Consider the following 24,096-nt stretch of genomic DNA (forward strand, 5'->3'; position numbering starts at 1 on the left):
TGTTTGTACATATTTATTACTCTATTTTACTTGTACCTATCTATTCTATTTATTTTATTTTGTTAGTATGTTTGGTTTTGTTCTCTGTCTCCCCCTTTTAGACTGTGAGCCCACTGTTGGGTAGGGACTGCCTCTATATGTTGCCAACTTGGACTTCCCAAGCGCTTAGTACAGTGCTCTGCACACAGTAAGTGCTCAATAAATACAATTGATTGATTGATTGCTGGCATCAGGTAGATCCAAGATAATTGGGTTGGACGCAGTCCGTGTCCCACACAGGGCTCACAGTCTTAATCCCCTGTTTACAGATGGGGGGAACTAGGGCACAGAAGTGAAGTGACTTGCCCAAGGCCACAAAGCAGACAAGGGGCAGACCCGGGATTAGAACCCATGACCTTCCGACTCCCGGGTCTGTGCTCTATCCACTAGGCCATGCTGCTCCTTACCTGTTAAATGTTAACTACCATTTCTTCCTCCCACTTAGACTGTGAGCCCCAAGTGGGACAGAGACTGATTCAATCAATCGTATTTATTGAGCGCTTACTGTGTGCAGAGCACTGGACTAAGCGCTCAATAAATTCTGCTCAGTGATTCGAAGCTGACTATTGTACGTAGCACTCTGCTTAGTATTTAAGTACTTCTATATTATTAATATTCTCAGAAACCAAAAGTGTATGGCTCGAGACTTTGAAATGTCAAATAAGGTGTGGTCAATCATTCATTCAGTCATTTATTGAGTGCTTTACTGTGTGCAGAGCACTGTACTAGGCACTTGGGAGAGTACAGTCTACCCTGTTTTTGAGATCCTTGAGTGATCATGTTTTAGGTATCAATCAATCAATCATATTTATTGAGCGCTTACTGTGTGCAGAGCACTGGACTAAGTGCTTGGGAAGTACAAGTTGGCAACATATAGAGACAGTCCCTACCCAACAGGGAGCTCACAGTCTAAAAGGGGGAGACAGAGAACAAAACCAAACATCCTAACAAAATAAAATAAATAGAATAGATATGTACAAGTAAAATAAATAGAGTAATAAATATGTACAAACATATATATATATACATATATATATATACATATTCAGGTGCTGTGGGGAAGGGAAGGAGGTAAGATGGGATGGAGAGGGGGACTAGGGGGAATTTAGAAAGTGTATCAGAAATTATCAGAAATTTAGAAAGTGTATTTGGGCCATGTTAATGCATTTTTGAACTGAAATCCTTCAGAAGATGAAAAGTGTTACATTCATGTCACTGAGGAAAACATAGTGACTGGGACCAAACTGGAATGGTTTCACACAGAACACCGCGTGCAGGAACTTCCAGGAAACTACTGGATGAGTGCTTGGCCTGATTTTTCCATAATTCAAGTACGATTTTTGAGATCATCAATCATCAATCGTATTTATTGAGCGCTTACTGTGTGCAGAGCACTGTACTAAGCACTTGGGCTCCCAGGCACTGAATACCGTTGCTTTTTTCAGTTAGAGCCTCTAATTATCATAATCTTGAACATACCTTGGATACCTCGGACCCTGTCAGGGCTTTTTGCGAAAGAGTTCTGAGCATTTCTTCAGGTTGAAGAAAGATAGGTGATTTTGGTTTAAACAATTTTCAGTATTTCAAAAGACATCCATTACGCTTATTATACTTTTGATCCCAGCTATGACTTCTTCTATAAAAAAAAAACTGGAAAAGTAAGGGTGGTTGGACTGCTAAGGCTTTTGGTAAATTGCAAAGTAGGTGACCGCAGCATAAATAAGGGATATTTACTGCATTTGAGTTGGCTACTTCAAACCATCCCTTCCTAAAGACAACATCTCTCCTCAACCCTCCTGCAACCCCACCTCTTCGGATAAGCCTTAGTTAATTCCCAACACCCTAATTCATACCAATCTATCTGCCATCTCTAGCCCTTAGGAACTTACTCATATCCACCATCAGCTTGTGCGGGGGAGAGGTGTGTATGTTTGAGTGTATTCAAAGATGCTACTCATGGTGAAACTCAATTTTACCTCTTAGTACCTATGTTACTGAAAACTGAAAAGGTCAATATGAGACATACCAATCCATGTTTTGCACACACAAAAATTGTCAATCATCCAATGGTCAGGAGCATTTACTATGTGCAGAGCACTGTACTTTGTCCCTTTTAGACTGTGAGCCCCCTTTTAGACTGTGAGCCCACTGTTGGGTAGGGACTGTCTCTATATGTTGCCAACTTGTACTTCCCAAGCGCTTAGTCCAGTGCTCTGCACACAGTAAGCACTCAATAAATACGATTGATGATGATGATGATGATGTTTGCAGCGCCTAGCCCTGTTCTGGCTTTGGCCTCCTTGTCTCTTGCACTTTACAAAGCTTTGGCTCAAAAAGAACTGCTCTTTTCTTGAAGCGTTATGCCTTGCTGGTCTGTCCTTGGCAATTGATTCCCATTTTTCAGCTGGGATGGGCACTGTCTTTCATTCATTCATATTTATTGAGTGCTTACTGTGTGCAGAGCACTGGACTGGGAAGTACAAGTCGGCAACATGTAGAGACAGTCCCTACCCAGCAACGGGCCCACAGTCTAGAAGGGGGAGACAGACAGCAAAACAAAACATGTAGACAGGTGTCAAAATCATTAACAAAATTAATAGAATAGTAAATATGTTCAAGTAAAATAGAGTAATAAATCTGTACAAACATACACAAGTGCTGTGGGGAGGGGAAGGAGGTACTTAAAACTTCACTCTGTCCTGCTTGCTTTCAGTTTCCCAAAACCAGGTCTCTTTATGGCAGTTTTTTGGGGTATTCTGCTGTTGTTTAGTCTCCTCGACTTTTGCGTATAGAGGTCTAGTCAGTAGCAAGATTCAGTTACTTATCGTGACTACTCTAAATATTTTCTTATTCCTCCAATTAGTGTAAGCTCCTTATGGGAGGGAATTTGTTTCACCCATGTGTAGTACTTCCCAAACACTTTTTATGGTGCATTGCACTAAGTGAGTGCTCAGTAAACACTACTAATATTGGGAGAGTTGGGGAAGGAAACTACCTTGAGAATAAGGCAAGGGCATTGGCAGCAGACATATGAAAGATGAAATGATAAATAATAATTATTACTATGGTATTTGTTAAGCACTCAGTATAATAATAATGGCATTTATTAAGCACTTACTATGTGCAAAGCACTGTTCTAAGGACTGGGGAGGTTACAAGGTGATCAGGTTGTCCCACATGGGGCTCACAGTCTTCATCCCCATTTTCCAGATGAGGGAACTGAGGCCCAGAGAAGTGAAGTGACTTGCCCAAAGTCACCCAGCTGACAAGTGGCGGAGCCGGGATTTGAACCCATGACCTCTGACTCCAAAGCCCGGGCTCTTTCCACTGAGCCACGCTGTATGTGCCAAGCACTGTTCTAATCCCTGGGGTAGTTACAAAGTAATCAGGTTGGACACAGTCCCTGTCCCATGTAATAATAATGATAGCATTTATTAAGCGCTTACTATGTGCAAAGCACTGTTCTAAGCGCTGGGGAGGTTGCAAGGCAATCAGGTTGTCCCACAGGGGGCTCACAGTCTTAATCCCCATTTTACAGATGAGGGAACTGAGGCACAGAGAAGTTAAGTGACTTGCCCAAAGTCACCCAGCTGACAAGTGGCGGAGCCGGGATGGGAGGGCTCACAGTTTCAATCCCCATTTTACAGATGAGGGAACTGAGGCCCAGAGAAGTTAAGTGACTTGCCCAAAGTCACACAGCTGACAAGTGGCGGAGGCGGGATTGGAACCCACAACCTCTGACTCCCAAATCCGTGCTCTTGCCACTAATAATAATGGTGGCATTTATTCAGCGCTTACTTTGTGCAAAGCACTGTTCTAAGCGCTGGGGAGGTTACAAGGTGATGTTGCAGCAGAAAAGAGGGAAAATAAGCGCAACGACCTGTGACTACTGGGGTTAAGTGCCGGGCTCCTCGCGGCTCAGAGCCCCACTGTCACAGCTCCAGCCCCGTTCATTCAATCGTATTTATTTATTGAGCGCTCCCTGTGCGCAGGGCACTGTACTAAGCCCCAGTCTCTCCAAGAGAAGCAGCGTGGCTCAGTGGAAAAGAGCATGGGCTTTGGAGTCGGAGGTCATGGGTTCAAATCCCGGCTCCGCCAATTGTCAGCTGGGTGACTTTGGGCAAGTCATTTAACTTCTCTGTGCCTCAGTTCCCTCATCTGGAAAACGGGGATGAAGACTGTGAGCCCCACGTGGGACAACCTGATCACCTTGTATCCTCCCCAGCGCTTAGAACAGTGCTTTGCACAAAGTAAGCGCTTAATAAATGCCATCACAAAAAAAAAAAGATTATAAAATGTGTGGCAGTGTCCTGCTACGGGGCTACAGCTTGGGTCCTCTCCATCTCCGCTGGCACAGGGAAAGTCCGGAGGACAGAGGGGTGGGCAGGGTTTCAATCAATCAATCAATCGCATTTATTGAGCGCTTACTGTGTGCTGAGCACTGTACTAAGCGCTTGGGAAGGACAAGTTGGCAACACATAGAGACGGGCCCTACCCAACAGTGGGCTCACAGTCTGCAGGTTAGTGGAGTGGTAGTCCAAGGGCACGCTTTATTCTTGTCTGTGTCTTTCCTGGCCCTGCTTTTGTACATATTTATTACTCTATTTATTTATTTTATTTGTACATATCTATTCTATTTATTTTGTTAGTATGTTTGGTTTTGTTCTCTGTCTCCCCCTTTTAGACTGTGAGCCCACTGTTGGGTAGGGACTGTCTCTAGATGTTGCCAATTTGTACTTCCCAAGCGCTTAGTACGGTGCTCTGCACATAGTAAGCGCTCAATAAATACGATTGATGATGATAATGATGGGGCATCTGAGGAGTGAAGCCCCAGGGTGGCACAGATTTGGAACAGGGGAGGGTCCCAGCAATGATGTTTGGCCTCCCACTGCTTGTCAAAACCTCCAATATTTATATATCTTCTAAATTAAGCGCTATCTACCTCCTAAATATGTTTGACTGCTCTTTAATCGTCCTAGACAGTTTAACCGAAGTCATTCCAGAGGTGGGTACCAATTGTTTAGAACAAAGGGTGACACTAGTTTATTGGCTAGGATACGTATCTATTCTATTTATTTTATTGTGTTAGTATGTTTGGTTTTGTCCTCTGTCTCCCCCTTTTAGACTGTGAGCCCACTGTTGGGTAGGGACTGTCTCTGTATGTTGCCAATTTGTACTTCCCAAGCGCTTAGTACAGTGCTCTGCACATAGTAAGCCCTCAATAAATACGATTGATGATGATGATGAACTGTAGGTTAACTTCAGGGGAACCAATATACTCGGCTATTTTGCCTTCTAGGGGATTTCATATCACCATTTTGTCAGGCTTCCTGGAAAAATGATTCATGTAGGAAGATTTGCTAATCCATTGAGGTTTTCAAATCTAGTAGCGCGGAGAAGCAGCGTGGCTCGGCGGAAAGAGCCCGGACTTTGGAGTCGGAGGTCATGGGTTCAAATCCCGGCTCCGCCACTTGTCAGCTGGGTGACTTTGGGCAAGTCACTTGATCAATCAATCAATCAATCAATCGTATTTATTGAGCGCTTACTGTGTGCAGAGCACTGTACTAAGCGCTTGGGAAGTACAAGTTGGCAACAGATAGGGACAGTCATCATCATCATCATCAATCGTATTTATTGAGCGCTTACTATGTGCAGCGCACTGTACTAAGCGCTTGGGAAGTACAAGTTGGCAACAGAGACAGTCATCATCATCATCATCAATCGTATTTATTGAGCGCTTACTGTGTGCAGAGCACTGTACTAAGCGCTTGGGAAGTACAAGTTGGCAACAGATAGAGACAGTCCCTACCCAACAGTGGGCTCACAGTCTAAAAGACTTCTCTGGGCCTCAGTTCCCTCATCTGTAAAATGGGGATGAAGACTGTGAGCCCCACATGGAACAACCTGATTACCGTGTATCACCCCAGTGCTTAGAACAGTGCTTTGCACATAGTAAGCGCTTAATAAATGCCATCATTATTAGTAGTAGTAGTAGTATTTATCTTATTTAAGCAACATTGACCTTCAAAGGCAATTTCATTATAGAGAGGAACATGGACTTGCCCTTAGCCATGAAAGTTAGACATTAATAATAATAATAATGATGGCATTTTATTAAGCGCTTACTATATGCAAAGCACTTTTCTAAGCGCTGGGGAGGTTACAAGGTGATCAGGTTGTCCCACGTGGGGCTCACAGTCTTAATCCCCATTTTACAGATGAGGGAACTGAGGCCCAGAGAAGTGAAGTGACTTGCCCAAAGTCACCCAGCTGACAAGTGGCGGGGCCAGGATTTGAACCCATGACCTCTGACTCCAAAGCCCGGGCTCTTTCCACTGAGCCATGCTACTTCTCTATTGAGCTAACCTAGATAATCTGAATAGTCATTCAACTCATTCAGAGAAGCATGACCTCTGGGTCATGGGTTCAAATCCCGGCTCCGCCAATTGTCAGCTGTGTGACTTTGGGCAAATCACTTCACTTCTCTGGGCCTCAGTTACCTCATTTGGAAAATGGGGATTAAGACTGTGAGCCCCACGTGGGACAACCTGATCACCTTGTAACCTCCCTAGTGCTTAGAACAGTGCTTTTCACATAGTAAGTGCTTAATAAATGCTATTATTATTATTACTCCAATAACATGGTGCCAAACGATCCCTTTCCAACACAAGCAGGTGGACACTTAAATAAGTTTTTTCATGGAGTAATTTTGAAAATAAACTTACCATACAGCGTGGTGTAGTGAATAGAGCACAGGCCTCGGAGTCAGAAGGTCATGAGTTCTAATCCCGGCTCCACCATTTGTCTACCGTGTGGCCTCGGGCAAGCCACTTCACTTCTCTGCCTCAGTTATCTCATCTGTAAAATGGGGATGAAGACTGTGAGTCCACTGCGGGACAGGGATCAATTTGTTTTTATCCACCCCAGCACTTAGTACAGTGCTTGGCACATAGTGCTTAACAAATACCATAATTATTATTATTTACTTAATAATTATGTCATATATGAACCACTTATTATTCATTCAATCATATTTATTGAGCGCGTACTGTGTGCAGAGCACTGTACTAAGCGCTTGGGAAGTACAAGTCGGCAACATATGGAGACGGTCTCTACCCAACAATAGGCTCACAGTCTCGAAGAACTATTATAAACTAAACACTAGGATGGAGTCAAGATCATATCGGACTTGGTCCTGCTCTCCCAAGGTCCTCACAATCTAATTTATTCCCATTGAACAGATGAAGAAATAGAGAGTCAGAAAGGTTAAGTGACTTGCCCGAGGTCACATGACAGACCAGCGAGATGGGGCAATCAATCAATCAATCAACCATATTTATCGAGTGCTTAGTACTTAGTCCAGTGCTCTGCACACAGTAAGCGCTCAATAAATACGATTGATTGATTGATTGATTGATTGGGAGAGTACAATATAACAGCGTTTGTAGGCACGTTCCCTGCCTACAATGCTAGAAGCCGGGTCTCCTGACTTATCGTGTGCTCTCTCCACGCTGTCTCCATACATAAAATACAAACGGAAGGTGAACTGAAAAATAAAAATTGTAGATAGTTCTGTAAGAGGCATTGAGATTTCATGGCCCTTACAGGCAGAAGGACTGTAAGCTCATGGTGGGCAGGGAATGCGTCTATTGTCATACTGTATCAATCAAGCAAGCAATCGTATTTATTGTATTTATATATTGTATATATATATATATATATATGTTTGTACATATTTATTACTCTATTTTACTTGTACATGTCTATTCTATTTATTTTATTTTGTTAGTATGTTTGGTTTTGTTCTCTGTCTCCCCCTTTTAGACTGTGAGCAGCCCACTGTTGGGTAGGGACTGTCTCTATATGCTGCCAATTTGTACTTCCCAAGCGCTTAGTCCAGTGCTCTGCACATAGTAAGCGCTCAATAAATACGATTGATGATGATGATGATTGAGCGCTTACTGTGTGCAGAGCACTGTACTAAGGCTTGGGAAGTACAAGTTGGCAACATATAGAGACGGTCCCTACCCAACAGTGGGCTCACAGTCTAAAAGGACTAAAACTCTCCCAAGTCTAAAACACCGTCTAAAACTCTCCCAAGCACTTAGTACAGTGCTCTGCACGTAGTAAGCACTCAGTAGATACAAATGAATGAATGAATGGATGTTATTGGAGTTCGGAGTGATATTACGGTTCCCGATATGTTGCGTCGAAGTGACTGACTTTCGCTGCATATTCTGCTTAGCACTTGGGTTAATGCATCATCAATCGTATTTATTGAGCGCTTACTATGTGCAGAGCACTGTACTAAGCGCTTGGGAAGTACAAATTGGCAACATATAATGCAGGAACTTAAACACAGTTCTACTGGTACTCGTAGTGTAAAATAGTGGCAGAATTTGCTTAGCGAGGTAACAGGAGCTAGTAATCCCTTAAATTGTAGAATAACAGATCTTAGACCTGTTTTTAAGACGTCCTCTTCTTAATGTGTAAGATCCATTTTAGTCTTGAATGTGCTTTATTCAGTTTACTTGTATATCCTTGACCCTGAAACCGTGAGGCATTTCACAAATCTTGAAGCCACATCATTCAACTCTGATATAAGCTTTTTGTGGGCAGGGAACATACCTCCCAACTCATGTATGTACTGTCCCAAGTGCTTAGTTCAGTGCTCTGCACATAGTGAGTGCTCAATAAATACCAATGATTGAGTGATGGAAATAATAATAATAATAATGATGATGGCACTTGTTAAGCGCTTACTATGTGCAAAGCACTGTTCTAAGCGCTGGGGGGATACAAAGTGATCAGGTTGTCCCACATGGGGCTCACAGTCTTAATCCTTAATCTTCATTTTACAGAGGAGGTAACTGAGGCTCAGAGAAGTTAAGTGACTTGCCCAAGGTCACACAGCAGACATGTGGCGGAGCCGGGATACATGTGGCGGCCCCAGTTTAATTTGACTTAAAAGCTTATTGTTATAGGATTTGACCAAGAGCTGGCACTGTAATATTAACCAAGGAGGAATCTGTTGTCCAAAACTACATTATGTGTTTTATTCTATTCTATTCTATTTATTTATTTTCCTTGTACATATCTATTCCATTTATTTTATTTTGTTAGTATGTTTGGTTTTGTTCTCTGTCTCCCTCTTTTAGACTGTGAGCCCATTGTTGGGTAGGGACTTTCTCTATATGTTGCCAATTTGTACTTCCCAAGCGTTTGGTACAGTGCTCTGCACATAGTAAGCGCTCAATAAATACGATTGATGATGATGATGATGATGTGCCGCTTGAAAAGGCCATAATTAGCCATTAGAAAACAGAAACCTAGCTGTTTGATATTATTTTAATTATAAAGTGAATTTGTGTGGATAAATTGTCCCTCATCTTTATAAAAATGAAAGCCCATGCCAGGAAAAGTTACCAAATGCTAATCCTAAAATGTGCAGTCGGACTTTTCTGGTAAAACTACTCCAATGTGAGATCCGAGTTAGGCCACGGTGGACAAATCGGGAAATAGTTTTCAGATTTAATACTGCCTTCCACCAAATTCTATATCCTCTCCAGATCTATGGGCCACAAAGCACTTCAAAGGCAGTCTGTTCCCTACCCGTTTATTCCGAAAGTATTTTAATTTCTATCTGGTGATTTGGGGAAGATTGTTTTCCCCCTAGAAATTTTAATGGGAGTCAAACCACAGACACTGCATTCTCCTGAGATCAGTTTCTTCCTTATTCTTTATCATTTGGATTTGAGCATTCCGGGAGTGGTTTTAATTTACAGCGGTGACAATGGGTGGAAAGTTTTGTCAGCTTTCCTCTTTATTTCCTTCTTCTAGGTAGGAAAATAATTCTAGGTCATTCTTGACCATCAATTGCCTGTGTGTCGGTACCAAAGCAGTAAACAATGGTGATTCCATTAGTATAAGCCCTAAAGCCCAGGGGGCAAACTGGTTTCACAAGAACATTTTTTGGAAGGCTTGTTAATTGCTTTCATTTGACAACTTGGAGAGGAGTAACTTGAGACTTTAAATTCTAAATTAGCCCAATGTGTTCTGTGTGGAGGCTCACGTTGCAGGTGCAGTTTTATTAATAGCATTTCTCCATCACCTAAATCAATTCCAGCTCTTTTAACCTGATTTTTTCCATTTATATCTACTGTTGCTGAAGGATTTCAGCTCCTATCATACAGCTGGAGCATTTTCAAAGTTCCTACACTTCCCTGTGCTTACAGCCAAACTCCAGATGCCACCTAATATTCACTGTTTAACAAAAATGCACGTCACCAGTGTCTCAAAACCTTCCAGCCCCCTCTTCCATGGTGCTATATTTGACATTTGAAGTCTTGCACCAAGTGGGAAGAGAAGGACCTTCAAGTTGCTCAAAGTCAAGGGAAGTGCACTATTTGAATTTGGGCCTGGAACAAATGGTCGGGCAATGGTTTTCAGATTTAGCAGCTGAGATGTGAAATCCAGTGCTGTAGTTAATAATGTGGGATCCGTTTTCCATAGACATAAATGTAATTTCTTAGTCTTAAGTCTGAAATTCACCGATTTGAAAGCGGTGTGGGGAGTCACTGGTGGGGCATGACCTGCCTTCCCTGCTGCGATTGTACTAAAAATCAGGAAGGGCTTATAAATTCTGGCTACATCAGCAATTAGTGCATAACATTTTTCCAGATTTTAGGTACTGTGGTCATTTGGAAATGGGCGTACACCTTTACTGAAAAACCATTTTCACTGCCTGCCTTTCACCAATTTGGGAAAATGCTATGATGTTTGAAAATTTGACCCCGTGAATTTTTCAGAGGGATTGGTGGGGGGAAAAAAAACAAAAATACAAAATTGTCAACACCTATTTTCTGCCACTAAAGGGTATCTCTTTCAAGTATAAAGTTTACAAATTCCCATCTATCTTTTTGCTAAATTTTAGGTTGGCTGTCTTGCGGTAAGTGGAAAGATAAGGACCTTCAAGGTGCTTAAAGTCAAGAGCAGTACATTATATGAATTTGGGCCTGGAACAGGCCTGTGGAATCTCAAAATGGGCCATATATTCCTTTTATCTGTTTTGTTCTCCGTCTCCCCCTTTGAGACTGTGAGCCCGCTGTTGGGTAGGGACTGTCTCTATATGTTGCCAACTTGTACTTCCCAAGCGCTTAGTACAGTGCTCTGCACACAGTAAGTGCTCAATAAATACGATTGATTGATTTTATCTGTAAAAGCTAAAGTGTATCCATTCAATTGTATTTATTGAGCACTTACTGTGTTCAGCGCACTGTACTAAGTGCTTGGAAAGTATAGTTCAGCAATAAAGAGAGACAATCCCTTCATTCAATTGTATTTATTGATCACTTACTGTGTTCAGCGCACTGTACTAAGTGCTTGGAAAGTACAGTTCAGCAATAAAGAGAGATGATCCCTGCCCACACTGTGCTTCATCCTAGTCTTTGACTTGCCCTGTCTTCCAAGCATCCCACAGTTAGCGCTCAATAAATACGATTGATGATGCTGATGATCCCAAACAGTGTGGGCTACAAATCAAAACCAAGAACCAAACAGAACAGAACTTATTGTTCTTTTAATTTTGCTTAAACTATGAGAATTGCTTTGTGCAAGAACTGTTGAGAAGCTAATTTGTTCCAGTGTCTTTTAGACTGTGAGCCCACCGTTGGGTAGGGACTGTCTCTGTATGTTGCCGATTTGTACTTCCCCAGCGCTTAGTACAGCGCTCTGCACATAGTAAGCGCTCAATAAATACGATTGATGATGATGAAGAACCAGGCTAGATTCTCCCCGGCGGTCCTGTGCTCCGGGCCAGTTGAGCTGGGTCCCCCAGGGGCTACCTTCCACTTTCACTCTCCACAGCCGCAAGCACGACGGGGTCGGTCCCTGTCCTTTGCACTGTCGGCATTGCTACCGGTGTTCCAGCCGTCAATTAGTAAATTAAATTGTTAAATAATTAAACGGTATTTATTGAGTGCCTACTCCCCCTCTAGGCTGTAAGCTCATTGTGTGCAGGGAGCGTGTCTGCCATATTGTACTCTCCCAAGTGCTCTCCCAGTGCTGTGCACACAGTAGGCACTCAATAAATATGACTGACTGACTGATAGAGCACCGCACTTTGTGCTTGGGAAAGCATTGGTAGACATCTCATTCATTCATTTATTCAATTGTATTTATTAAGCGCTTAGTGTAATAATAATAATAATGGTGATGGCATTTATTAAGCGCTTACTACATGCAAAGCCCGGTTCTAAGCACTGGGGAGGTTACAGGGTGATCAGGTTGTCCCACGTGGGGCTCACAGTCTTCATCCCCATTTTGCAGGTGAGGCCACTGAGGCACAGAGAGGTTAAATGACTTGCCCAAAGTCACACAGCTGGCAATTGGCGGAGCCTGGATTTGAACCCATGACCTCTGACTCCAAAGCCCGTTCTCTTTCCACTGAACCACGCTGCTTCTCTAAGCGCTTGGGGAAATACAATGCAAAAATAAACAGTGACAGTGACATTCCCTGCCCACAACGAGCTAACAGTCGAGAGGGGAACTGTCCACAAGGAGCTTACGGGGGAGACAGGCATTAAAATAAACTACAAATAGAGGAAATAGTGGGTTAAAAGGATGTGAACATACATGCTGTGGAGCTGGGGTGAATGCCATAGTACTTAAGGAGTACTTTTTAGACTGTGAGCCCACTGTTGGGTAGGGACCGTCTCTATGTGTTGCCAACTTGTACTTCCCAAGCGCTTAGTACAGTGCTCTGCACACAGTAAGCGTTCAATAAATACTATTGATTGATTAAGGAGTACACAGTCAAGTGCAAAGGCAGTGCAGAGGAAAGGGGATGGGGAAATGAGGGTTGAGTTGGAGAATTAAAGTAGCACCAGTGCCAGTTTATAATAATAATTATTATTATAGCATTTGTTAAGCAATTACTATATGCCAAGCCCTGTTTCAAGTGCTGGAGTAGTTACATGGTAATCAGATTGTCCCACCTGGGGCTCACAGTCTTAATCCCCATTTTACAGATGAGGTAACTGAGGCACAGAGAAGTTAAGTGACTTGCCCAGGGTCACACAGCAGACAAGTGGCAGAGCCAGAATTAGAACCCACGTCCTCCGACTCCCAAGCCCGTGCCGTTTCCACTAAGCCACGCTAGCACAGAGAGCTATTTGGGGAGAAGTCCCCCTCTCCATCCCCCCCATCTTACCTCCTTCCCTTCCCCACAGCCCCTGTATATATGTATATATGTTTGTACATATTTATTACTCTATTTATTAATTTATTTATTTTACTTCTACATATCTATTCTACTTATTTTATTTTGTTAGTATGTTTGGTTTTGTTCTCTGTCTCCCCCTTTTAGACTGTGAGCCCACTGTTGGGCAGGGACTGTCTCTATATGTTGCCAATTTGTATTTCCCAAGCGCTTAGTCCAGTGCTCTGCACACAGTAAGCGCTCAATAAATACGATTGATGATGATGATGATAACAGGAGTGTGCCTTGGAGGCCTGTGTACCCCGATTTCTCCTCAGGAGGGGAACAGAACTTATTGTTCTTTTAATTTTGCTCAAACTATGAGAATTGCTTTGTGCAAGAACTGTTGAGAAGCTAATTTGTTCCAGTGTCTTTCCATTAAGCAAGAAAACATTTTTCTGTCCAGAAGTAACCCGGAAGGAAAAGATTCGTACTAAATTTTCAACATTTCCCCTGAAATCCCATATTTAATTTTCTCCGATTCTTGGGTAATTTTTGTTGCGTTGAAGAGGAAGCTTTATTGCTCAAAGAGCAGGCCCTACCAGGAGTGCAACCAGTCCACTAGTTAATCAATATCTCAAAGAAACAATTTTACCTCTGTAAAAGCCTTGCAATTCACAAAAAGGCTTCCAATTCACACCATTCTGCAGCCTCCAGTTTCCTTAAACTGATTCTTCACTTAAAAAAAAGTAATCTATTAGTTCTATTCTCCCAATTGACCTTCGGATCTATATTCTCTTCAAAGACTGGAACTGGACTGCTAGATGATTTCCATATTTTGGGGAGATTTCGTCTTTGGCGAGTGAAGATGCCTAAATTAAACCCGAAGAAAAGCATCTTAGGTGCGCAGGAAATAAGTGAAAGGGATGGTTTTGTTTCAGAGATTAAATGGGCAATAAAGCCCCCAAAAAAAATTCCCAGGAAGAATTGGTTTCAAGGGAGCTGGCCTGCTATCTCTTTGTAACATGGTGTAATCTGGGCCGGCCTTAGCCCGGAATCAGTGGAGAGAGACACAAGGTGCCACAGGCACTGCGTCTGCTGCTGATATGATAATGATGATTATTATAGTATTTGTTAATAATAATAATAATAATAATAATTGCATTTGTTAAGCACTTACTATGTGCCAAACACTGTACTAAGTGCTGGGGTAACTACAAGCTAATCAGGTTGGACACAGTCCCTGTCCCGCATTCATTCATTCATTTATGAACGAGCACGGGCTTTGGAGTCAGAGGTCATGAGTTCGAATTCCGGCTCCGCCACATGCCTGCTGTGTGACCTTGGGCAAGTCACTTAACTTCTCTGAGCCTCAGTTCCCTCATCTGTAAAATGGGGATTTAGACTGTGAGCCCCACGTGGGACAACCTGATCACCTTGTATCCCCCCAGTGCTTAGAACAGTGCTTTGCACATAGTAAGAGCTTAACAAATACCATCATTATTATTATCATTATTCATTCATTCAATCATATTTATTGAGCGCTTACTGTGTGTGTAGAGCACTGTACAAAACACTTGGAAAGTACAATTCAGCAACATCATCATCAATCGTATTTATTGAGTGCTTACTATGTGCAGAGCACTGTACTAAGCGTTTGGGAAGTACAAATTGGCAATATATAGAGACAGTCCCTACCCAACAGTGGGCTCACAGTCTAGAAAGGGGAGACAGAGAGCAAAACAAGTAGACAGGTGTCAATACCATCGAAACAGATAAATAGAAATATAGATATATACACATCATTAATAAAATAGAGTAAAAAATATGTACAAATATACACAAGTGCTGTGGGGAGGATAAGGGGGTAGGGCAGAGGGAGGGAGTGGGGGAAATGGGGAGGGAAGGAGGAGCAGAGAAGGGGGGGCTCAGTCTGGGAAGGCCTCCTGGAGGAGGTGAGCTCTCAGTAGGGCTTTGAAGGGAGGAAGAGAGCTAGCTTGGCGGATGGGCAGCGGGAGGGCATTCCAGGCCCCGGGGGATGACGTGGGCCGGGGGTCGATGGCGGGACAGGCGAGAACGAGGGACGGTGAGGAGGTTAGCAGCAGAGGAACAGAGTGTGCGGGCTGGGCTGGAGAAGGAGAGAAGGGAGGTGAGGTAGGAGGGGGGCGAGGCGATGGAGAGATTTGAAGCCAAGAGTGAGGAGTTTTTACTTGATTCAAAGGTTGTAGGCAACCACTGGAGATTTTTGAGGAGAGGAGTGACATGCCCAGAGCATTTCTGTACACAGATAATCCTGGCAGCAGAGAGAAATATAGACTGAAGAGGGGAGAGACAGGAGAATGGGAGATCAGAAAGGAGGCTGATGCAGTAATCCAGTCGGAATAGGACGAGTGATTGAACGAGCAGGGTAGCGGTTTGGATGGAGAGGAAATGGTAGATCTTGGCGATGTTGCGGAGCTGAGACCGGCAGGTTTTGCTGACGGCTTGGATGTGAGGGGTGAATGAGAGAGGGGAGTCGAGGATGACACCAAGGTTTCGGGCTTGTGAGACGGGAAGGATGGTAGTGCCGTCCACAGTTACGGGAAAGTCAGGGAGAGGACAAGGTTTGGGAGGGAAGATAAGGAGCTCAGTCTTGGACATGTTGAGTTTTAGATGGCAGGCAGACATCTAGATGGAGATGTCCTGAAGACAGGAGGAGATACCAGCCTGGAGGGAGGGAGAGAGAACAGGGGAGGAGATGTGGATTTAGGTGTCATCAGCGTAGAGATGATAGCTGAAGCCGTGGGAACGAATGAGTTCACCAAGGGAATGGGGCTCACGATCTTAAACCCCATTTTACAGATTTTAAACCCCATTTTAAGCACTTACTATATGCCAAGCTCTGTACTAAGCACTGGACTTGTCCAAGGTCACACAGCAGACATGTGGCAGAGCCAGGATTAGAATTCATGTCCTCTGGCTCCGGGGCCCATGCTCTTTCCCCTTGGCCACGCTGCTTCTCTGTTAAGCCCTTATTGTGTCAAGCATTGTTTTCAGAGTAGGTCAAGTCAATCAGCTCATACCCAGACCCCAACCCACAAACGCATATGGGGCTCACAGTCCATAGTAGGAGGGAGAACTGGTATTGAATCCTCATTTTACAGATGAGGAAACTGAGTCCCAGAGAAGTGAAATGACTTGACCTAGGTCACACAGCAGGCAAGTGTCAGAGCAGCCTCTGACTCCAGGCCAGTGCTCTTTCCCCTAGACCACTGCTTCTCAAGGTTTAAGATTTCCAGTTTACAGCAGAGACCTGAGGCAATACAAACTGAGTTGGAGGAGGAAAAAAACTGACTCATTCCACTCTGACTCATTCTATCCCTCTCCTCCCCAACATTATTAGAGAAGCAGCGAGGCCTAGTGGACAGAGCCTGGAGTCAGAAGGACCTGGGTTCTAATCCTGGCTCTGCCGCTTGTCTGCTGTGTGACCTTGAGCAAGTCACTTCACTTCCTCTGTGCTTCAGTTCCCTCATCGGTAAAATAGGGATTAAGACTGAGCCCGATGTGGGATAGGGACTGTGTCCAACCCAATTATCTTGCATCTACCCCAGCGCTTAGAACAGTGCCTGGCACATAGTAAGCACTTAACAAATACCATAATAATAATAATTATTATTATTATTATTGCGGCTGGAAGGAGTTGGGTCAGGCATCAGGAGAGGTGCTGTTTTTTTCAGGATCCCTGCACCTCTCCCAGGAAATGAAATTCTAAACATAAGAACAACAAAAAAATGCCCTTACTAGGTCAGACCAATGATCTAATCCACCGATCTGTCTGTGATGTGGCCCCAAAAGATACTTGATGGAAAAATGGTTGTTGTCCTTGGTCTTCTCCTAATAGAAATGTAGGAAAGCACCACCTAAAATCTCTAACTTTTCCTCTAGGAACCTATTATGGATCTCTCTTCCATGAGTTTACCCAAGGGCTTATTGAATCTATTAATATTTCCAGCCTGCATTAATTTCCTGTTGTAACAAATTCTCTGTGTTTACTCCCCACTGGGAGAAAAAACTTACCACCTTCAAGCTTCAGCGAGTGTGCCTTTGTCCTGGAGGTGCAGGATTTAATGAACAACAATTCCACGATTGCCCTGACTACCTCTTTCATGGTTTTGTAAAATTCAATCATGTTCTCTCTGTTTTCCTCTCTTCACATTGAAGAAGCCCAATCTTCTTGGTCTATCCTCATCTGGATGATGCTCCACTCTCCCCTTTTTCTTCCCAGTTCCTACTGGAAAATCTAGAGAATTGTATTTGAAGTGGAGTTGGACAGGGGGTTTTGTTAACCAGCTATTCTCTAGCTCCATTCATTCATTTATTCAATTGCATTTATTGAGCGCTTACTGTATGCAAAGCACTGTACTAAGCACTTGGAAAGTACAATTCGGCAACCGAAAGAGACAGTTCCTACCCAACAACGGGCTCACAGTCTAGAAGGGGGACAACAGACAGCAAAACAAAACAAGTAGACAGGTGTCAATACCATCAAAATAGATAAATAGAATTATACATACACATCATTAATAAAATAGAGTAAAAAATATGTACAAATATACACAAGTGCTGTGGGGAGGGGAAGGGGGTAGGGCAGAGGGAGGGAATGGGGGTGATGAGGAGGGGAGGAGGAGCAGAGGAAAATGGGAGGGCTCAGTCCCAGGCAGCTCCACAAAAAGAATGGACTTCAATTGCACAAGAGAAAGTCTGGTTGGATATGATTGAATATATTAGTTTTCAGGGTTATTAAACTATGAAACAAACCGCCAACAGATGTTGCGAAATCTTCTTCCTAAAGTTTTGTTTTTGTTTTTGCTTTTTTTAAGGGATAATCAACAGATGGCCTGAATGATCTGGACATAGGCCTGTCTGGAGGCAGGGGACCGAACTGTGTGACTTTTTTTTTTCCAGCTCTACAATAGTATCTGAAAAACTAAAGTTCACACAGTTGATGTTTATCATGAGATTTTCTTACGGTGGAAGGGTGGATAGAATATATGTTTTGTCTGCCAAAAAAGAGATATTACAAAACCACAAAATTTATTCTCTGCTATCTAAATGGAAGCATAGTCTCTGGAAATCTGGCCCTTTGCTAGTGAGAAAGAACCCAAATTCTACAAAAAGACACACAAAATGAGGAAACAGATTACACGGTCAGTTAAACCTGGAGTTTGAGAAAAAAAGAATTATTTCATTTCAGATGGTATGAAGTGGTTACGACGGTATTGAAATAATGCAAAATTGGCAAAAGATGAGCTTATATCAAAGTACAGTACGGATCATCATCATCATCAATCGTATTTATTGAGCGCTTACTATGTGCAGAGCACTGTACTAAGCGCTTGGGAAGTACAAATTGGCAACATATAGAGACAGTCCCTACCCAACAGTGGGCTCACAGTCTAAAAGATGAACAGTGCTCAGCGCTTAGAACAGTGCTCAGGGCTTAGCACAGTGATTGGCACATTGTAAGCACTTAACAAATACCATAGTTATGATGATGATGATGATGATGATAAAAGTTTGGGTAACTTTGAGCACGTAGACTGTAAGCTCAATTTGGGCAGGGAATTCATTCATTCGATCGTATTTATTGAGCGTTTACTGTGTGCAGAGAGCACTGCCCTAAGCGCTTGGGAAGTACAAGTTGGCAACATATAGAGACGGTCCCTACCCAACAATGTGTCTTATAGTGTGCTGTACTCTCCCAAGTGCTTAGTACCAGTGCTCTGAGCACAGTAAGCACTCAGTAAACAAGGTAAATTGATCGGATGAGGTAAATGCTAGCATTTCTAGCTATAGATTAATATTTTCCACCAACCAAAAGTCTCAGCATGAAGTTAGGAGAGTGAGACAGTTCTACAACCCAACTGGGGAAATACTGACGGTGTTGAATAGTGTTTATTAGGGGGATAATACAACAAGGGGAAAATATCGACCACTCATGTACGCACTGGCCCTCTGGTTTCCCTTCTGAAAGCTGAGGGGGCAACAGGAAACACTGAGGAAGCAGGAGGGAGCAAGTTGTCCTCTTCACCTTCCTGGACAGCAGCAGGGGATGCTGAAGGAAGAGGAAGACAACTATATTCCTCTAACACCTCCACCACTGCAAGCCCCACTATGACCGCCACCTCTCCTTTTAACTCACAGTCCCACGTACAAGCTCCAGGCATATGAAGGTGGGAAAATCTTTATGTCTTAAGTGAAATATATAAAAAGGTAGGTGGCGAGAGAGTAGGGTTTTTTTCCAGGATTCTGAATTCTCAGGAAAAGATGTTGAAACTACCCTAGTATGAAAAGACCCCTGGTGCCATGCAACTGTTCCTTTTTCAAAGGCACTAATTAGGAATCTGAGAATGCTAACATCTCATTTGGATCACAAGCCTCTTAAAAAGAGCATTTCACGTACCCATCTATCTAATATTTAAATGGATTGCCCTCGGCTATCGAAAAGTAGGGTGAAAAATAGGTGTAAATCGGCTGCAGGGTTCGAGAACCCAAGGTGGTGACGCAGATCAATCAATCAATCAATCGTATTTATTGAGCACTTACTGTGTGCAGAGCACTGTACTAAGTGCTTGGGAAGTACAAGTTGGCAACATATAGAGACAGTCCCTACCCGACAGTGGGCTCACAGTCTAAAAGGGGGAGAGGAAAAATAGAAAAAGAAATAGAAATAGAAAAATAGGAGAAAGATAGGAAAAATGATGTGGAGACATGAGTTCAGATAGAACAGGAAAGGAGGAAGGATGACTACCTGCCTGTTCACCTCCCGAGAGAGGTACGAGTGACAAGCAGCCCCGATCCCATTCCCACTGTTCCCTTTATTGAGTTACAACAATACGGGAGCGAGCAACGGGAACTTTAGGGAACCAATTCGGACCAACAGGATGGTTGTAAATTCTCATCAGTCTCTGTTCTCACAGACTTGTACAGGCCGGAGTTACTTGTATCCACCCTATGACCTTGCGTTGACAGGTGTTACTTTTTACGGGCCTGAAGACATTCCGTTGTTGAGCCTTGCATAAAATACGAAAAGGAGATGTTCTCTCGGCCTGCACAAAATGGAGGGTTACCGTCGGTATGCACAAAATGGGGTCAGTCATGTCAAGTCCGCTGGCGGACAACTCCCTCTCACTGAGTAAAGCACTAAATCAGCTCTCTCCCTACTTATCCTCACTTCTTGCTCACCGCAACCCAGTTTGCAAGCTTCCACTCCTCCCAAGCCAATTTCCTCACTGTGCCTCGTTTTCATCTCTCTTACTTCTGACCTGTGGATAACACCCTGCCTTCTGCCTGGAACTCCCTTCTCTTTCACATCTGGCCAACCGCTGCTCTCCCCGTTTTCAAAGTCCTTCTAAATTCCCACCTCCTGCAGGAAGCCTTCCCCAGTGGAAAGAGCACAGGCTTGGGAGTCAGAGGTCGTGGGTTCCAATACCGGCTCCGCCACTCGTCGGTTGTGGGACTTGGGGCAAGTCACTTAACTTCTCCGTGCCTCAGTTCCCTCATCTGTAAAATGACGATTAAGACTGTGAGCCCCACGTGGGACAACCTGAAAACCTTGCATCTCCCCCAGGGCTTAGAACAGTGCTTGGCACATAGTAAGTGCTTAACAAAAACCATCATTATTATTATTATTTCCATGATCAGGATGGCATTCAGTCATTCATTCATTGGTATTTCAATCAATCAATCGTATTTATTGAGTGCTTACTGTGTGCAGAGCACTGTACTAAGCGCTTGGGAAGTACAAGTTGGCAACATAAAGAGACAGTCCCTACCCAACAGTGGGCTCACAGTCTAAAAGGGGGAGACAGAGAACAAAACCAAACATACTAACAAAATAAAATAAATAGAATAGATATGTACAAGTAAAATAAATAAATAGAATAATAATGGTATTTATTGAGTATTTATTGAATGCTTATTGTGTGCACAGCTCTCACACAACTCTCTCCTCGACCCCCTCCAGTCTGGCTTCCATCCCCTACATTCCACAGAAACTGCCCTCTCAAAGGTCACCAATGACGTCCTGCTTGCCAAATCCAATGGCTCATACACCGTCCTAATCCTCCTCGAACTCTCAGCTGCCTTCGACACTGTGGACCACCCCCTTCTCCTCAACATGCTATCCGACCTTGGCTTCACAGACTCCGTCCTCTCCTGGTTCTCCTCTTATCTCTCCGGTCGTTCATTCTCAGTCTCTTTTGCAGGCTCCTCCTCCCCCTCCCATCCCCTTACTGTGGGGGTTCCTCAAGGGTCAGTTCTTGGTCCCCTTCTGTTCTCGATCTACACGCACTCCCTTGGTGACCTCATTCGCTCCCACGGCTTCAGCTATCATCTCTACGCTGATGACACCCAGATTTACATCTCCGCCCCTGCTCTCTCTCCCTCCCTCCAGGCTCACATCTCCTCCTACCTTCAGGACATCTCCATCTGGATGTCTGCCCACCACCTAAAACTCAACATGTCCAAGACTGAACTCCTTGTCTTCCCTCCCAACCCTGCCCTCTCCCTGACATTCCCATCTCTGTTGACGGCACTACCATCCTTCCCGTCTCCCAAGCCCGCAACCTTGGTGTCATCCTTGACTCCGCTCTCTCATTCACCCCTCACATCCAAGCCATCACCAAAACCTGCCGGTCTCAGCTCCGCAACATTGCCAAGGTCAGCCCTTTCCTCTCCATCCCAACCGCTACCCTGCTTGTTCAAGCTCTCATCCTATCCCGTCTGGACTACTGCATCAGCCTTCTCTCTGATCTCCCATCCTAGTGTCTCTCTCCACTTCAATCCATACTTCATGCTGCTGCCCGGATTGTCTTTGTCCAGAAATGCTCTGGGCATGTTACTCCCCTCCTCAAAAACCTCCAGTGGCTACCAATCAATCTGCGCATCAGGCAGAAACTCCTCACCCTGGGCTTCAAGGCTGTCCATCACCTCGCCCCCTCCTACCTCACCCCCCTTCTCTCCTTCTCCAGCCCAGCCCGCCCCCTCCGCTCCTCCGCGGCTAATCTCCTCACCGTGCCTTGTTCTCGCCTGTCCCACCGTCAACCCCCGGCCCACATCATCCCCCGGGCCTGGAATGGCCTCCCTCCGCACATCCGCCAAGCTAGCTCTCTTCCTCCCTTCAAGGCCCTACTGAGAGCTCACCTCCTCCAGGAGGCCTTCCCAGACTGAGCCCCTTCCTTCCTCTCCCCCTCATCCCCCTCTCCATCCCCCCATCTTACCTCCTTCCCCTCCCCGCAGCACCTGTATATCTGTATATATGTTTGTACATATTTATTACTCTATTTATTTATGTTTATTTATGTATTTATATATTTATTTATGTTTATTTCTATTTATTTATCTATTTATGTTGCCAACTTGTACTTCTCAAGCACTTAGTCCAGTGCTCTGCACACAGTAAGAGCTCAATAAATATGATTGATTGATTGATTGATTTTACTTCTACATATTTATTCTATTTATTTTATTCTGTTGATATGTTTTGCTTTGTCATCTGTCTCCCCCTTCTAGACTGGGAGCCCGCTGTTGGGGAGGGACCGTCTCTATATGTTGCTTGTAATCAATCAATCAATCGTATTTATTGAGCACTTACCGTGTGCAGAGCACTGTGCTAAGTGCTTGGGAAGTACAAGTTGGCAACATAATTAATTGTAGCATATTATAACATAATTGTTATATTATATTTATTGTTTATTTATTTATTATTATTATTTATTGTTAATTATATGTTATAATCATAGCATAACAAATATAACATAATTGTTATATTATATTTATTGTTTATTTATTATTATTATTATTTATTGTTAATTATGTTATAATTATAGCATAACAATTATAACATAATTGTACTTCCCAAGCGCTTAGTACAGTGCTCTGCATACAGTAAGCACTTAATAAATACGATTGAATGAATGAATGAATGCAGAGTATTGCACTAAGCGCTCAGGAGAATACAATACAGCAAGCAGCGTGGCTTAGTGGAAAGAGCCCAGGCTCGGGAGTCAGAGGTCCTGGGTTCTAATCCCGGCTTCACCACTCATCAGCTGTGTGACCTTGGGCAAGTCACTTAACCGTGCCTCAGTTACCTCATCTGTAAAATGGGGATGAAGACTGTGAACCCCCCGTGGGACAATCCGATGACCTTGTATCTACCCCAGTGCTTAGAACAGTGCTTGGCACCTAGTAAGCGCTTAAATACCAACATTATTAACACAGTAGCAGAGCTGGCCGACATGTTTCCTGTCCGCTCTCCTGGAAGATGCTGTAGTCCTCTTCCGTGAGCCCTTGCTCCTTTCCCCACTTCTCTTTCCTATTTCTCCCTCTTCCCTAAAATAGCTAAACGCCCCCCACTCTCACCCCATCCCTCGGTTCAGTGCTCCTCTCTCCAAGGAAGCTGCAAGGAACTTCGGCTCGAGGCAAAAGACAGGTTTTCTAGCGGGGCATCATTATGCCTGCCGGTGAAACTGGGGTAGATGCAAACTAATCGGGTTGGACACGTGGACTGTGTCCTAATCCCACCTGGGGCTCACAGTCCTAATTCCCATTTTACAGATGAGGTAACTAAGGCACAGAGAAGCTAAGTGCTTTGCCCAAGGTCGCAAAGCAGACAAGTGTCAGAACGAGGATTAGAACCTAGGTCATCATCATCAATCGTATTTATTGAGCGCTTACTATGTGCAGAGCACTGGACTAAGCGCTTGGGAAGTACAAATTGGCAACATCTAGAGACAGTCCCTACCCAACAGTGGGCTCACAGTCTAAAAGGGGGAGACAGAGAACAAAACCAAACATACTAACAAAATAAAATAAATAGG

General features: G+C 43.8%; 1 protein-coding gene across 1 annotated transcript in view; it reads left to right on the top strand.

Moving 5' to 3' along the window:
• Positions 1–674: 674 nt before the first annotated feature.
• The window catches only part of LOC119925274 (vegetative cell wall protein gp1-like), a 34,035-nt gene continuing 10,613 nt past the window's right edge, over positions 675–24,096 (top strand). Inside the window, 10 exon segments of the mRNA XM_038743377.1 lie at positions 675–709; positions 1,619–1,739; positions 2,810–2,825; positions 9,716–9,826; positions 10,275–10,361; positions 10,572–10,603; positions 10,973–10,987; positions 11,858–11,920; positions 19,606–19,675; positions 23,672–23,739. Of these exon segments, the coding sequence (XP_038599305.1) occupies positions 675–709; positions 1,619–1,739; positions 2,810–2,825; positions 9,716–9,826; positions 10,275–10,361; positions 10,572–10,603; positions 10,973–10,987; positions 11,858–11,920; positions 19,606–19,675; positions 23,672–23,739 (618 nt within the window).

Source organism: Tachyglossus aculeatus, chromosome 3, assembly GCF_015852505.1.
Source record: "Tachyglossus aculeatus isolate mTacAcu1 chromosome 3, mTacAcu1.pri, whole genome shotgun sequence".
Taxonomy (NCBI): domain Eukaryota; kingdom Metazoa; phylum Chordata; class Mammalia; order Monotremata; family Tachyglossidae; genus Tachyglossus; species Tachyglossus aculeatus.